The sequence below is a fragment of the Saccopteryx leptura genome, chromosome 12 (assembly GCF_036850995.1).
Source record: "Saccopteryx leptura isolate mSacLep1 chromosome 12, mSacLep1_pri_phased_curated, whole genome shotgun sequence".
Taxonomy (NCBI): domain Eukaryota; kingdom Metazoa; phylum Chordata; class Mammalia; order Chiroptera; family Emballonuridae; genus Saccopteryx; species Saccopteryx leptura.
In genome coordinates, this window is record NC_089514.1 from 4448236 (window position 1) to 4461637 (window position 13402).

Sequence of the window (13402 nt, forward strand, 5' to 3'; positions counted from 1 at the left end):
CTACTGTGTTAATCAGGCCATATGCTTAACTGGTACGGGGACAGAAGCCGCGCTGGTGCGGAACACATTCCAGCGGAGCGGGGAAAACACGCGAATCAATCCAACTCGCTTTTAGCCGAGGGCATTCTCTCGTGACCGCCAAGCCCTGGCATGTGTCAGGCGGCTAAAATTACACTCAAATGTGCAAGCTTTGTTGTTATTTTAGAGATAGTCCAGGAAGCAAAACAAAGCCAGAAATTCCCTCTGCATTTTTAACATGAAATGCTTTAATCTGCAAACAAGTGTACACTTTTTTCTGTTTTAAGACCTTGATGCATTGTCTCCTCTTTTACGTGTTCGCAAGGTTCCAAAATAAAAAGTAAAAACAGCAACGGAAAAAGAACAGCGATAGCGACAATGATTTCTGCACGGATTTCCAACACACTGTTCATCTTTCAAAACAATTCTTAGCCCTGGCCGGTTGGCTCAGCGGTAGAGCGTCGGCCTAGCGTGCGGAGGACCTGGGTTCGATTCCTGGCCAGGGCACTCAGGAGAAGCGCCCATTTGCTTCTCCACCCCTCCGCCGCGCCTTCCTCTCTGTCTCTCTCTTCCCCTCCCACAGCCAAGGCTCCATTGGAACAAAGATGGCCCAGGCGCTGGGGATGGCTCTGTGGCCTCTGCCTCAGGCGCTAGAGTGGCTCTGGTCGCAACATGGCGACGCCCAGGATGGGCAGAGCATCGCCCCCTGGTGGGCAGAGTGTCGCCCCCTGGTGGGCATGCCGGGTGGATCCCGGTCGGGCGCATGCGGGAGTCTGTCTGACTGTCTCTCCCTGTTTCCAGCTTCAGAAAAAAAAAACAAAAACAATTCTTACCAGTTTCTGTTTCTGAAGCTCTTCTCTAAGGACCCTGTCTTCTGGCAAAACGTCACACAGCAAAAAGTAATTATCCTGTTCTTCTGTTGAGAGATCAGAAAAATAAATGAGAGACAATATTTATCATTTTTTTTCCCAGGACTTAGTACTTAAAATACACAAACGTGTGTGTGTGTCTATTAATATTTCTCTTCTGGTATATAGGTCTTTTTTAGCTTTATTGAAGTTAGGCAACATAAACATAACAATTTAATTTTAGCTATCATGAAAGTAAGAGAATTCTAGTTTAAGAAAGTGAGATTATGCCTTTGAATTTTTGGATTGCAGGGAAAAGATGGTAGCCAAGATGGACCCTTACCAAGTGGAGCCGTGGAATTGATTCTGATCACGCTACAAAAGTCTGTAATGGGCTGCTCAGCGAACCTTCTCCTCCAGTATAAAATGTACCTTGGAACAATCAAAACAGAGATGGTGAGAAAACTCAGTACAGTACTTCCTGTAGTTTAGATAATTTTTTGTAGTTTTTAAATTGTTATTTAGAAAATTAACTTTAACATGATGGCATTGATCAATAAGAGTCCATAGGTTTCAGGTGAACATTTCTATAGCATCTGAACTGTTGATTCTGTTGTGTGCCCATCACCCAAAGTCAAATCACTTTCCATCTTCTTATGTTTGTCCCTCTTTACCTCCCTCCCCCAGGTAACACTTCATTTTTATCTATGACCATGAATGTCAGTTTTATATCCCACCTATGTGTGAAATCATACAGTTCTGAGCATTTTCTGATTTATTTATTTCACTCACTATAACATTCCCAAGGTCCATTCACGCTGTTGTAAATGTCACTATGTCATTTCTTATGGCTGAGTAGTAGTCCATCGTACATATGTACCACATCTTCTTTATCCAATCTTCTATTGAGGGACACTTTGGTTGTTTCCATGTCTTGGCCACAGTGAATAATGCTGCGATGAACATGGGGGTGCATGTGCCTTTACGTACCAATGTTTTTGAGTTTTGGGGGTAGATACCCAGTAGAGGGATTGCTGGGTCATATGGTAATTCTAGTCTTAATATTTTTTAGGAACCACCATACCTTCTTCCATAATGGTTGTACTACAGTGTAGGTAATATTTAATTACCCCATAGCAACAACAGATAGCTCAGTAGTGACACAGCTCAATAATGACACACCATGGACACAGAGAGGCCCAGGTGAGGGCAGTGGTGTCACATCTCCGCTCGAGTCTGGCAAGACAGCTCCCTCTGGTGTTGCAGCTCCACAGGGAAACACTGTCTTTGATGGAAACTGAAGAAGTGCACTCCACCAAGACAGAGGGAGGGCTGAATTCATAGAGTGCCTGCCCTCTGTACCTGACCGGTCCACTTCTATGCAAATGAGGACCCCAAATCCTCACAGTTTGATTGGTCCAAATAGCTCTGTTGTGATTGATCGGAACGAAGCTGCTCTGATTGGTCAGTGATGATGCTGTTGAGCATTTAGCTCTAATTGGATGGGGAAAGTCGCAGTCCTATTGGTTGAAGCAGGATTCCAGGAACTCTTGTAAAAGGCTGGCTCAGATGGCAGGAACAGAACGGGTCAGGAGTTCAGTGCAGGGACAGGCAGTTCCAGGCCAGCTCTCCCCTGAAGTGCAGCTTGTGTGAGGCCCCTGTTTAGCCATGGCTTCTCCACTTTCTGTTTAACTTGAGCCCAGTCAGCCATCAGGAGCCCTTCTTTTCTTTTCTTTCTTTTTCTTTTTTTTTTTTTTGACAGAGAGTCAGAGAGAGGGACAGATACGGACAGACAGACAGACAAGAATGGAGAGAGATGAGAAGCATCAATTTTTTACCATAGCACCTTAGTTGTTCATTGATTGCTTTCTTGTTTGTGCCTTGATGGGGGGGGGGGGGCTACAGCAGACCGAGTAGCCCCTTGCTCAAGCTAGCAACCTTGGGCTCAAGCTGGTGAGCTTTGCTCAAACCAGATGAGCCCGTGCTCAAGCTGGCAACCTCGGGGTCTCGAACCTGGGTCCTCTGTGTCCTAGTCTGACGCTCTATCCACTGTACCACCATCTGGTCAGGCAGGAGCCCTTCTTAACAGGTATAGTCATTCTCAGTGTCAACAACAGGTATCAGGCCACACATTTCATGGAGAGAGAGAGAACTGTGACTTGTGCTAATATAAAATATTAGAAAGCCCGGCGGTCATACAAAATGACCGCTGTTCTAGATATTATAGATCCAGATTTTTTTTTTAATGTATTTATTTATTTTAGAGGGGAGAGAGAGAGAGAGAGAGAAGAGGGGAGAAGCAGGAAGCTTCAACTCCCATATGTGCCTTGATCGGGCAAGGCCAGGGTTTTGAACCGGCAGCCTCAGCATTCCAGGTCGACGCTTTATCCACTGCGCCACCACAGTTCAGGCTGTTCTAGATATTATAAAATGTAATTAAAATGATTTGTGCAAAGGTGTCTGCTAATTCAAACTGAATTACCCAGGGCAGGCAGCGAGGATGCCCCTTTGCTTAGTGCCCCACGGGGTTTCCCCCCTTCTACTTGCTTAATTGCTTAAAGTAGAGTGCAATGAAGGAAACCACTGGTGGTACATTTCTTAAGAGCCACCACTAGCTCAATAAATAAAGGTGATTTAAATAATAAAATGTTAATTCACATGTCAAAGATCTCTTTGTACACAACATTTCTTGTGTAGATCTTTCCATCATTTTTGAGCTCGCCTTGCAGAGGATCAATTATTTTTAATTTTATGTCCGTTCTTTCACAAACTATTTATTTATTTATTTATTTATTAAATTTAATGCAGTGACATTGATAAATCAGGGTACATATGTTGAAAGAAAACATCTCTAGATTATTTTGACATTTGATTGTGCTGTGTACCCTATCCCCCAAAGTTAAATTGTCTTCTGTAACCTTCTATCTGGTTTTCTTGTGCCCCTCCCCTCCCCCAACCCCTCTCTCCTTTGCCCCATCCCCCCTCCCCCCATCCCCCAGCCTCCGCACGCTTCCTCCTGCACAGTGGAGACGGAGGACACACAGTGGAGACGGGGGACACACAGTGGGGACGGGGACACACAGTGGGGACGGGGACACACAGTGGAGACGGGGGACACACAGTGGGGACGGGGGACACACAGTGGAGACGGGGACACACAGTGGGGACGGGGACACACAGTGGGGACAGGGGACACACAGTGGGGACAGGGGACACAGTGGAGACGGGGGACACAGTGGAGACGGGGACACACAGTGGGGGCGGGGACACACAGTGGAGACGGGGACACACAGTGGGGACGAGGGGACACACAGTGGGGACGGGGACACACAGTGGGGACGGGGACACACAGTGGGGATGGGGACACAGTGGAGACGGGGACACACAGTGGAGACGGGGGGGACACACAGTGGAGATGGGGGGACACACAGTGGAGACGGGGACTCACAGTGGGGGCGAGGACACACAGTGGGGACGGGGACACACAGTGGAGACGGGGACACACAGCGGGGACGGGGACACACAGCGGGGACGGGGGGACACAGCGGGGACGGGGGGACACACAGTGGAGACGGGGGACACACAGTGGAGACGGGGGGACACACAGTGGAGATGGGGACACACAGTGGGGACAGGGGGCACACAGTAGAGACGGGGACACACAGTGGAGACGGGGGACACACAGTGGGGCTGGGGGGACACACAGGAGAACGTCCAGCAGAGACGTCAGCAGTAGAAGACGGATCATTCTTTGAGACTGAAATACACAGACGTCTGTTTGATGACGGATCAGATCTGCACAGAACCAGGGGCTGTGGTGACGGACTGAAAGAACAGGAGAACCAGTCCTGATTGCGGTCCCACTGAGGACCCTCGGGGGACGGTCCTTTATAATGTTAGTGCCATCGGGGTCTGTGGTGTGTTAAAAGGCAGGCAGTGATAACTACTTGAATACATGGGCTGCCGACCTTGGAAATACGTTCACAGACGTAGTGAAACACCTGTACTGAGCTACATGAAGCACCAGGTAAGAGCTGACGGCAGTGAGCAGACTGCCCTCTGAACTGTCACCGAGTTATTTTGCAATGAAGAGTCAATGCAGGGAGAGTCTCTAATCTGCACGGATCTTGTGCTGGAGAAAGTCCCACTTGTTAAATGAGGGCTGTGATCAACCCCTCGAGGTCGACGCTTCCGTGACTCACGCCACCCGCCCTGCCGGCAACAGTGACTAGAAGAGCAGGGACTTTGTGTTCAGAGATAGGAACCTGAACTTACAGTTTTTTTAACCTTTTTGAAGTTCAGTTTCCTCACTTACGAAATAAATTATTGATAATTAAATAGGATAAAACTTGTGAAGCATTGTCCAACATCCTGGGTGTTTAATATATGGTAGTTTTTATTATAAGAAAAAGTAACATACTTAGATTAGAGGAATAAAGAATTTATGTTTATTCCAGAAAAATACTGGTAAGTAAACAGCCAGAAAAACAATGATAACATCTCCTCAGATGTTTAATGAGCACATTAAAACAGTCACAGCAGCAGTACCGAGGGCAGACGGAGACAGCTGAGGTGGCGGGAGAGGGGAGTGAGGACGAGGACAAGGACGATGGTAAGAAGGGTGACAACTGTTAGCAGCCAGCACGTGCTGAAGCCGTCCCCGCCCTGGGTCACACAACCAGAAGGCCAGAATCGCGTCTAGACTTGGCCTCTTGGGCTTCAAATCTGAAGTGAAGTCTTTTACACACAGGGCTTCTTGTGCCACGTGAGGACCGTCCACACAGGACTGCAGAGGTGACACAGCAGGTACAGGACAGAGCCCCGGGAATCCGAGTGGCAATGGATACTTGAAGTGTTTCTTTTCCCCTTAAAAACTAGACAAAACTGACCTACAGAAAGAAAAACCTGGAGGAGGAGGGAGTATCTTCCTTTCCCAAAAAGCACATGGTCATTCGTAGATATAGCAGCCTTTGATCCAAACCGTCCCTGTCCTCCTGCCTGAGTATCGGAAGGTGACACCAGCGGCGTGGGCTGTGGACTTGGAACTGCCCAACTAGGCAGAGGTGCAAACGAGCGAGTGTCCTACAGAGGTGACACTGTCCTGTCCCAACAGTCCCTGGGCTCAGTCTCAGGACTGCTGTGCCCGGTACTGTCTCCTGAGTTTTGAAGAGAAAGCTCACATCACACACGCACTTTGTGTCAAAGTTGACTCCTGGTGGCAGGCACAGGGGAATGGTCACTAACACCTGTGACACACGGGGAGGTGCCGTCCGCAGTCTATCAGCCGCCCCCCTGGAGTGCGGGAAGAGAGGAGACACTGTGTGTGCTCACGTCTGCAGTCTCTGCACCGGGCAGCGGCCGGAGCCAGGGATCGGAGTGCTGACGTCAGATGCCTTTGCACTGGGCAGCGGCCGGAGCCAGGGATCGGAGTGCTGACGTCAGATGCCTTTGCACTGGGCAGCGGCCGGAGCCAGGGATCGGAGTGCTGACGTCAGATGCCTTTGCACTGGGCAGCGGCCGGAGCCAGGGATCGGAGTGCTGACGTCAGATGCCTTTGCACTGGGCAGCGGCCGGAGCCAGGGATCGGAGTGCTGACGTCAGATGCCCTGTCGGGAACACGGCTGAGATACTGTCAGGTAGCTGCTGAGGGAAGGAGGGCAAAGCAGGTTCTAGGTCCCACACAAAGCTGTCACTAGAATGTGGCTTCCCTGACCCAAGGTTGGGTGACAACAACATCAGAGGAAATAATCATGTTACAAAAGCACAATATAACCATAAATGTACCATAGCACTTAAAGATATAACATTACGTGTCGTATCTTACTGTAGAATACTATCCTAGTAGACCTGACTGGCAACATGCGTTTGACCTAAATCTAAGCTTAATATGCATCCTAGTGAAACACCTAACAGTGCTTTTTAAGTTTATAATTAGAATTAATTAAGAGGTGTCAATGTACACATTTCCCTGTGGTTGGTGGAAGCAGTCAGATAAATTGCAAAAGATGGCTTAAACATATTAGATCGAATACTTGCTTCTCATGGCATTTTCCCCACCCACTAAAACACAGTTTTCAATAGTAAGGGATCATTTAGAACATCTCTTCTTCATTTCTGTCTCTTTCTCTAGCTTATTTAAAACAGCCACACAGTCATATGTCAATATAAACACAGCCGAGAGACACTGTGTGGTTTGGCCTTTTTATTTGGATGAGTTACCAAAACATTTCATACTTTATTAAAAAGCCATAAAAGTAATTATTAGGTTATCAGCAAATACTTTTTATCTTTTAAAAGAACTTCAATCATGTTTCATAAAATTGTCTCCCAAAACAACCCTTGTAATAATATCTTGCCTGCCCACCCCTCACTGTCACTGGTGTGTTTACTGACAGGGACATAAAGATTTGAGATATGGCTGTTAATTAAGTAGCACTGAGCGAGAGGAATTTAATATAGAAAGGGCCAAGAATCAAGGAGTTAACATTTATCTGCTGGAAAAATTTTAGCGGCCGAGTTAAAGCTAGCAGAGAACTCAGTCTAAATAACTGTGTTCAGTGGCTCAGAGGAAAGAATTTTTACTTCGTTTCTGTCTTATTCCCGGTACCTGGGAAAGTTTTACTGCGATTCTGTTCCAATACCTACAATGTCAAACTATGTTTAGCATGAAAACTTATAGCTTATGTGTTATAAAGCAAAGGTAAGTCCACCTCATGCATTATTTATCGTCTTTAGAAGCGACAGCAGCTGAGAAGTTGTGTGTGTGCACAGACACAGTGTGTGTACATATACGAATGACGCGGCGTGTAAAGAAGTTCTGAGTGAACTAACTCACGGCGACTGAAACCCTCACCCTCCCCTCCCTCCCACCGCCCGCCTTCACCTGCTTTTCTGAGGCTGAGAAAGCACCATCTACCTCTGAACAGATCCCCATTTAACTCACACCGTGAGGCCTGTGCTGTCTGGAGAGGAGGTTAGTTCCCCGAAACAGCGGGAGGGATTCCCCAGAGGAGACTGGATCTAGTGAAGGCAGTGGAGGGGCACAGAGCTGACTCACAAACGTTCCTGGTCCGTTTGAACTGATCACATTTCTACTTCCTAGGAGTGGAGATACTACTTAATTAGGCGGAGAGGTGACAAGGAGAATCCAGATTTGCACATTTAAAGTACACATGAACTGTGCTCTATTTACAAAACACATCAGATGTGCATCTCTTTCTTTTTGATGAGAGAATCCATTTTATTACATAATTGCCTCTTCAGGGTGATTGTTCCTAACATTTAAGTATTGACTCCCAATCCCTGAGATCTAGTAAATAATGTTTCCTGCCCACATATGGATACAATTAACGTTAATAGCATAGCAGGTGCTGTGCATAAGGTTTTATAAAGTACTGGACAATCTAGGAGGGTGGGTGTTGCCCCCATTTTATGGATGAGGAAACTGATGCTTACAGAGGTTAAGTAGCTTGCTGGAGTCACATGGTTCGGAAGTCACCCAGTCTGCATTCAGCGCCAGGCCTGCCTGGTTCCGCAGTGCACTCTAGTGACACGGCCTGCTGCCACTCTAGTGACACGGCCTGCCTGGCTCCGCAGTGCACTCTAGTGACACGGCCTGCTGCCACTCTAGTGACACGGCCTGCCTGGCTCCACAGTGCACTCTAGTGACACGGCCTGCTGCCACTCTAGTGACACGGCCCGCTGCCACTCTAGTGACACGGCCCGCTGCTCTGTGAGACCAGCACGAGAGAGTGGTTGCTGGGAGTGGTGTGGTCTGGGAGACACAGCCTTCAGGCAGGGGTGTTACAAGGTCTGGGATGCCCTGTATTGTAGGGAAAATAAAGACCGAAGGTCTCGAAATGGGACCTTCTCAGATAGATCAAAGGTGCGCCTTCAGGACCTAGAGGAAGCCGGTCAGGACCACGCTGTTTCTGAGGAAAACACTTATCACTTTCCCACTAATGACTCCACGACAGCTGCTGAGGGCACGTCTCAGAATAGTGACGTGGGGACTGGGAACTGGGAAGAGCAATGGCGGCCTCCGTCACTGCCTGCTGGACAGGCCAGTCTAAGTCGGGGGCCCCCACACTGGAGGATAGCTCTCTCTGGGCCCCCCGCTTCACACGCACCCCGCGCTGGAGGCTAGCTCTCTCTGGGCCCCACTTCACACGCACCCCGAGCTGGAGGCTAGCTCTCTCTGGGCGCCCCATTTCACACGCGCCCCATGCTGGAGGCTAGCTCTCTCTGGGCCCCCACTTCACACACACCCCGAGCTGGAGGCTAGCTCTCTCTGGGCTCCCCACTTCACAGGTACCCCACACTGGAGGCTAGCTCTCTCTGGGCCCCCCACTTCACACACACCCCGCGCTGGAGGCTAGCTCTCTCTGGGCCCCACTTTACACGCACCCCGAGCTGGAGGCTAGCTCTCTCTGGGCCCCCCACTTCACACGCACCCCGCGCTGAAGGCTAGCTCTCTCTGGGCCCCCCACTTCACACACACCCCACACTGGAGGCTAGCTCTCTCTGGGCCCCCCACTTCACAGGTACCCCACACTGGAGGCTAGCTCTCTCTGGGCCCCCCACTTCACACACACCCCGCGCTGGAGGCTAGCTCTCTCTGGGCCCCACTTTACACGCGCCCCGAGCTGGAGGCTAGCTCTCTCTGGGCCCCCCACTTCACACGCGCCCCGAGCTGGAGGCTAGCTCTCTCTGGGCGCCCCATTTCACACGCGCCCCGAGCTGGAGGCTAGCTCTCTCTGGGCCCCCCACTTCACACGCGCCCCGCGCTGGAGGCTAGCTCTCTCTGGGCCCCCCACTTCACACACACCCTGAGCTGGAGGCTAGCTCTCTCTGGGCCCCCCACTTCACACGCGCCCTGAGCTGGAGGCTAGCTCTCTCTGGGCCCCCCACTTCACAGGCGCCCCGCGCTGGAGGCTAGCTCTCTCTGGGCCCCCCACTTCACATGCACCCCGAGCTGGAGGCTAGCTCTCTCTGGGCCCCCCACTTCACACACACCCTATGCTGGAGGCTAGCTCTCTCTGGGCCCCCCACTTCACACACACCCTATGCTGGAGGCTAGCTCTCTCTGGGCCCCCCACTTCACAGGTGCCCCGCGCTGGATGTTAGCTCTCTCTGGGCCCCCCACTTCACAGGTGCCCCGCGCTGGATGCTAGCTCTCTCTGGGCCCCCCACTTCACAGGTGCCCCGCGCTGGATGCTAGCTCTCTCTGGGCCCCCCACTTCACAGGTGCCCCGCGCTGGAGGCTAGCTCTCTCTGGGCCCCCCACTTCACACGCACCCTGAGCTGGAGGCTAGCTCTCTCTGGGCCCCACTTCACACGCACCCTGAGCTGGAGGCTAGCTCTCTCTGGGCCCCCCACTTCACAGGTACCCCACACTGGAGGCTAGCTCTCTCTGGGCCCCCCACTTCACAGGTACCCCACACTGGAGGCTAGCTCTCTCTGGGCCCCCCACTTCACAGGCGCCCCGCGCTGGATGCTAGCTCTCTCTGGGCCCCCCACTTCACAGGTGCCCCGCGCTGGAGGCTAGCTCTCTCTGGGCCCCCCACTTCACAGGTACCCCACACTGGAGGCTAGCTCTCTCTGGGCCCCCCACACTGGAGGCTAGCTCTCTCTGGGCCCCCCACTTCACACACACCCTGAGCTGGAGGCTAGCTCTCTCTGGGCCCCCCACTTCACACGCGCCCTGAGCTGGAGGCTAGCTCTCTCTGGGCCCCCCACTTCACAGGCGCCCCGCGCTGGAGGCTAGCTCTCTCTGGGCCCCCCACTTCACATGCACCCCGAGCTGGAGGCTAGCTCTCTCTGGGCCCCCCACTTCACACACACCCTATGCTGGAGGCTAGCTCTCTCTGGGCCCCCCACTTCACACACACCCTATGCTGGAGGCTAGCTCTCTCTGGGCCCCCCACTTCACAGGTGCCCCGCGCTGGATGTTAGCTCTCTCTGGGCCCCCCACTTCACAGGTGCCCCGCGCTGGATGCTAGCTCTCTCTGGGCCCCCCACTTCACAGGTGCCCCGCGCTGGATGCTAGCTCTCTCTGGGCCCCCCACTTCACAGGCACCCTGCGCTGGAGGCTAGCTCTCTCTGGGCCCCCCACTTCACACGCACCCCGAGCTGGAGGCTAGCTCTCTCTGGGCCCCACTTCACACGCACCCCGAGCTGGAGGCTAGCTCTCTCTGGGCCCCCCACTTCACAGGTACCCCACACTGGAGGCTAGCTCTCTCTGGGCCCCCCACTTCACAGGTACCCCACACTGGAGGCTAGCTCTCTCTGGGCCCCCCACTTCACAGGCGCCCCGCGCTGGATGCTAGCTCTCTCTGGGCCCCCCACTTCACAGGTGCCCCGCGCTGGAGGCTAGCTCTCTCTGGGCCCCCCACTTCACAGGTACCCCACACTGGAGGCTAGCTCTCTCTGGGCCCCCCACACTGGAGGCTAGCTCTCTCTGGGCCCCCCACTTCACACACACCCTGAGCTGGAGGCTAGCTCTCTCTGGGCCCCCCACTTCACAGGTACCCCACACTGGAGGCTAGCTCTCTCTGGGCCCCCCACTTCACAGGCGCCCTGACCGCTCGCCCTGCCTGCTTGTCCTCCGCACCCTCCTCCTCTCCGTGCTGAGTCACTAACCTCGGCAGCCGTCTACTCCTAGCGCCCCGGGGCCCGCTGACTGGCTCCTTCCTTTCTGGTGTCGCTTCATCACAGCACGGTAGCTGAGTGCTTTGGACAATATCCTTTTTGGCTTGAAAGGTGCCAAGGATCCCTGTTGCCAAACACTGCCCTTTGGTGGCCTTTTACCGAGTCTTTCTGGAAGGACTCAGCTAGAGAATGCCTATGGCCTCAAACATTATAAAAGGCCCTGGCCGGTTGGCAAAGTGGTAAGGTGTTGGCCTGGATTGCAGAAATCCTGGGTTTGATTCCTGGTCAGGGCACACAGGAGAAGCGCCCATCTGCTTCTCCACCCCTCCACCTCCCCTCCTGCAGCCAAGGCTCCACTGGAGCAAAGTTGGCCCAGGCGCTGAGGATGGCTCCATGGCCTCACCTCAGGCACTAAAATCACTCAGTTGCTGAGCAATGGAGCAGTGGCCCCAGATAGGCAGAGCATCACCCCATAAGGGGCTTGTCGGGTGGATCCCAGTCGGGGTGCATGTGGGAGTCTGTCTCTCTGCCTCCTGCCTCTCACTTAATAATAATAATAATAATCAGTTTGATAGTGATCAACGGTGTCAATCTTGTGGAATGTGGCAAAGGGAATATTATCTATTCTTTGGAAAGTTGGTCTGTTTCCAGAATTTATAGGAAGTACCACAGCATGTGACATTCTCAAATAAATACAACTTATGCTTCTAAGAAGACAAAAGAGTGAAAATATTTCTTTTTAAAGTCTGAGGAGAAACCTATAAAAGGATATAAATTTTCAGTTATATAGGAAATAATTTTATATATAAGTTATGCCTTTCCTCCAAGGAATAATAAATTGAATGCTTTTGTTAACAAAACCAATACTTACCTTTGGAAGTCAGCAATCAACTTGACATCAGCGATGACAATCTTATGTTCAATGATCATGTGCTTCAGGAGCTGGTCCTGTTCGGCGGGAGGGAAGCGTTCTCCACAGGAGAGACAAGGCACAGATGGGGGGCCCTCCCCCAGGCGGGCGCCGCCCGGGCTCTCCGGCAGGGACAGTGGCTCCAGGATGCAGTCCTTGCTGTCTGGGCGACACAGGAGAAGGGAAGAGAGGAGGGCTGAAACCCATGCTCTGTAGAAGAGGATTTCTCGCCTCGTGCACTGAAAGGGTCCTACAGGTACTGACGTATCTCCCAAAAGCAAACCGCCCCGTGCTGCCGGACCATTGAAAACACCTGCCGGCACCCAGAGGCCAGGGGGGGGTGCAGAACAGCTCAAAGCCCCATCTGCCGGCCAGCGTGGTGGACACCCGTTTGTCAGAGCAGCTGTTTACACCTTCCTGGCCAATGCAACCGTTCCGGAGGGGTGGGCTGCAGGCGCTGGGCCCAGGTTCTGAGGCCCCTCTGCGACCAGTGGCTGAGAGTCACCACTCGAGGGAAGGAAAACCGTGTACACGGAGGCTGCAGATGGTGCTGGGCCAGTCCTCCCAGCTGTTTCCTGTCGCACCTGCAAAGACCTCCCTGTGTCCCATTACCTGTCTTGTGCAGAGAAGACGGCTCTCACACTGGCTTGACACAGCATGAGCCCAGTGGCCCCGCTGGCCATTGGCAACAGGGAGTGATGTCTACCATTTGCTTGCTACATAACTGCATGCCTTGATTCAAGTTCTTGTGCAGAGAGGGATGCACGCTCAATTCCTAGATACACAGACTGTCTACCGTCCCCCCCACCATCCCTCACAGCGTCTCTGAGAGTTGGGGTGTGTGCAGCTAGCCCTGACCTACAGCCCGCTGCGCCGGGACCCTGTGCAGCCCACAGGGAGACCTGCCGCCTGCCACAGGCTGCTCAGGGGTTAGTAACCAGCCGACGGAGGAGGCACCGGCGTCTGAGCCGGGGCA

General features: G+C 52.4%; 1 protein-coding gene across 3 annotated transcripts in view; it reads right to left on the bottom strand.

The window, feature by feature from the left end:
• The window catches only part of ZNF277 (zinc finger protein 277), an 80154-nt gene that overhangs the window by 27152 nt on the left and 39600 nt on the right, over positions 1-13402 (bottom strand). For 2 of the 3 annotated variants that reach the window (XM_066354076.1, XM_066354077.1), the window contains 3 exons: positions 12388-12585; positions 1210-1298; positions 852-934 (listed from right to left, as the gene is read on the bottom strand). In XM_066354076.1, coding sequence (XP_066210173.1) covers positions 852-934; positions 1210-1298; positions 12388-12446 — 231 coding nt within the window. In that variant the 5' untranslated portion in view covers positions 12447-12585. Of the gene's footprint in view, positions 1-851; positions 935-1209; positions 1299-12387; positions 12590-13402 lie in introns of all 3 variants that reach the window. The other variant, XM_066354075.1, reaches the window with a different exon arrangement.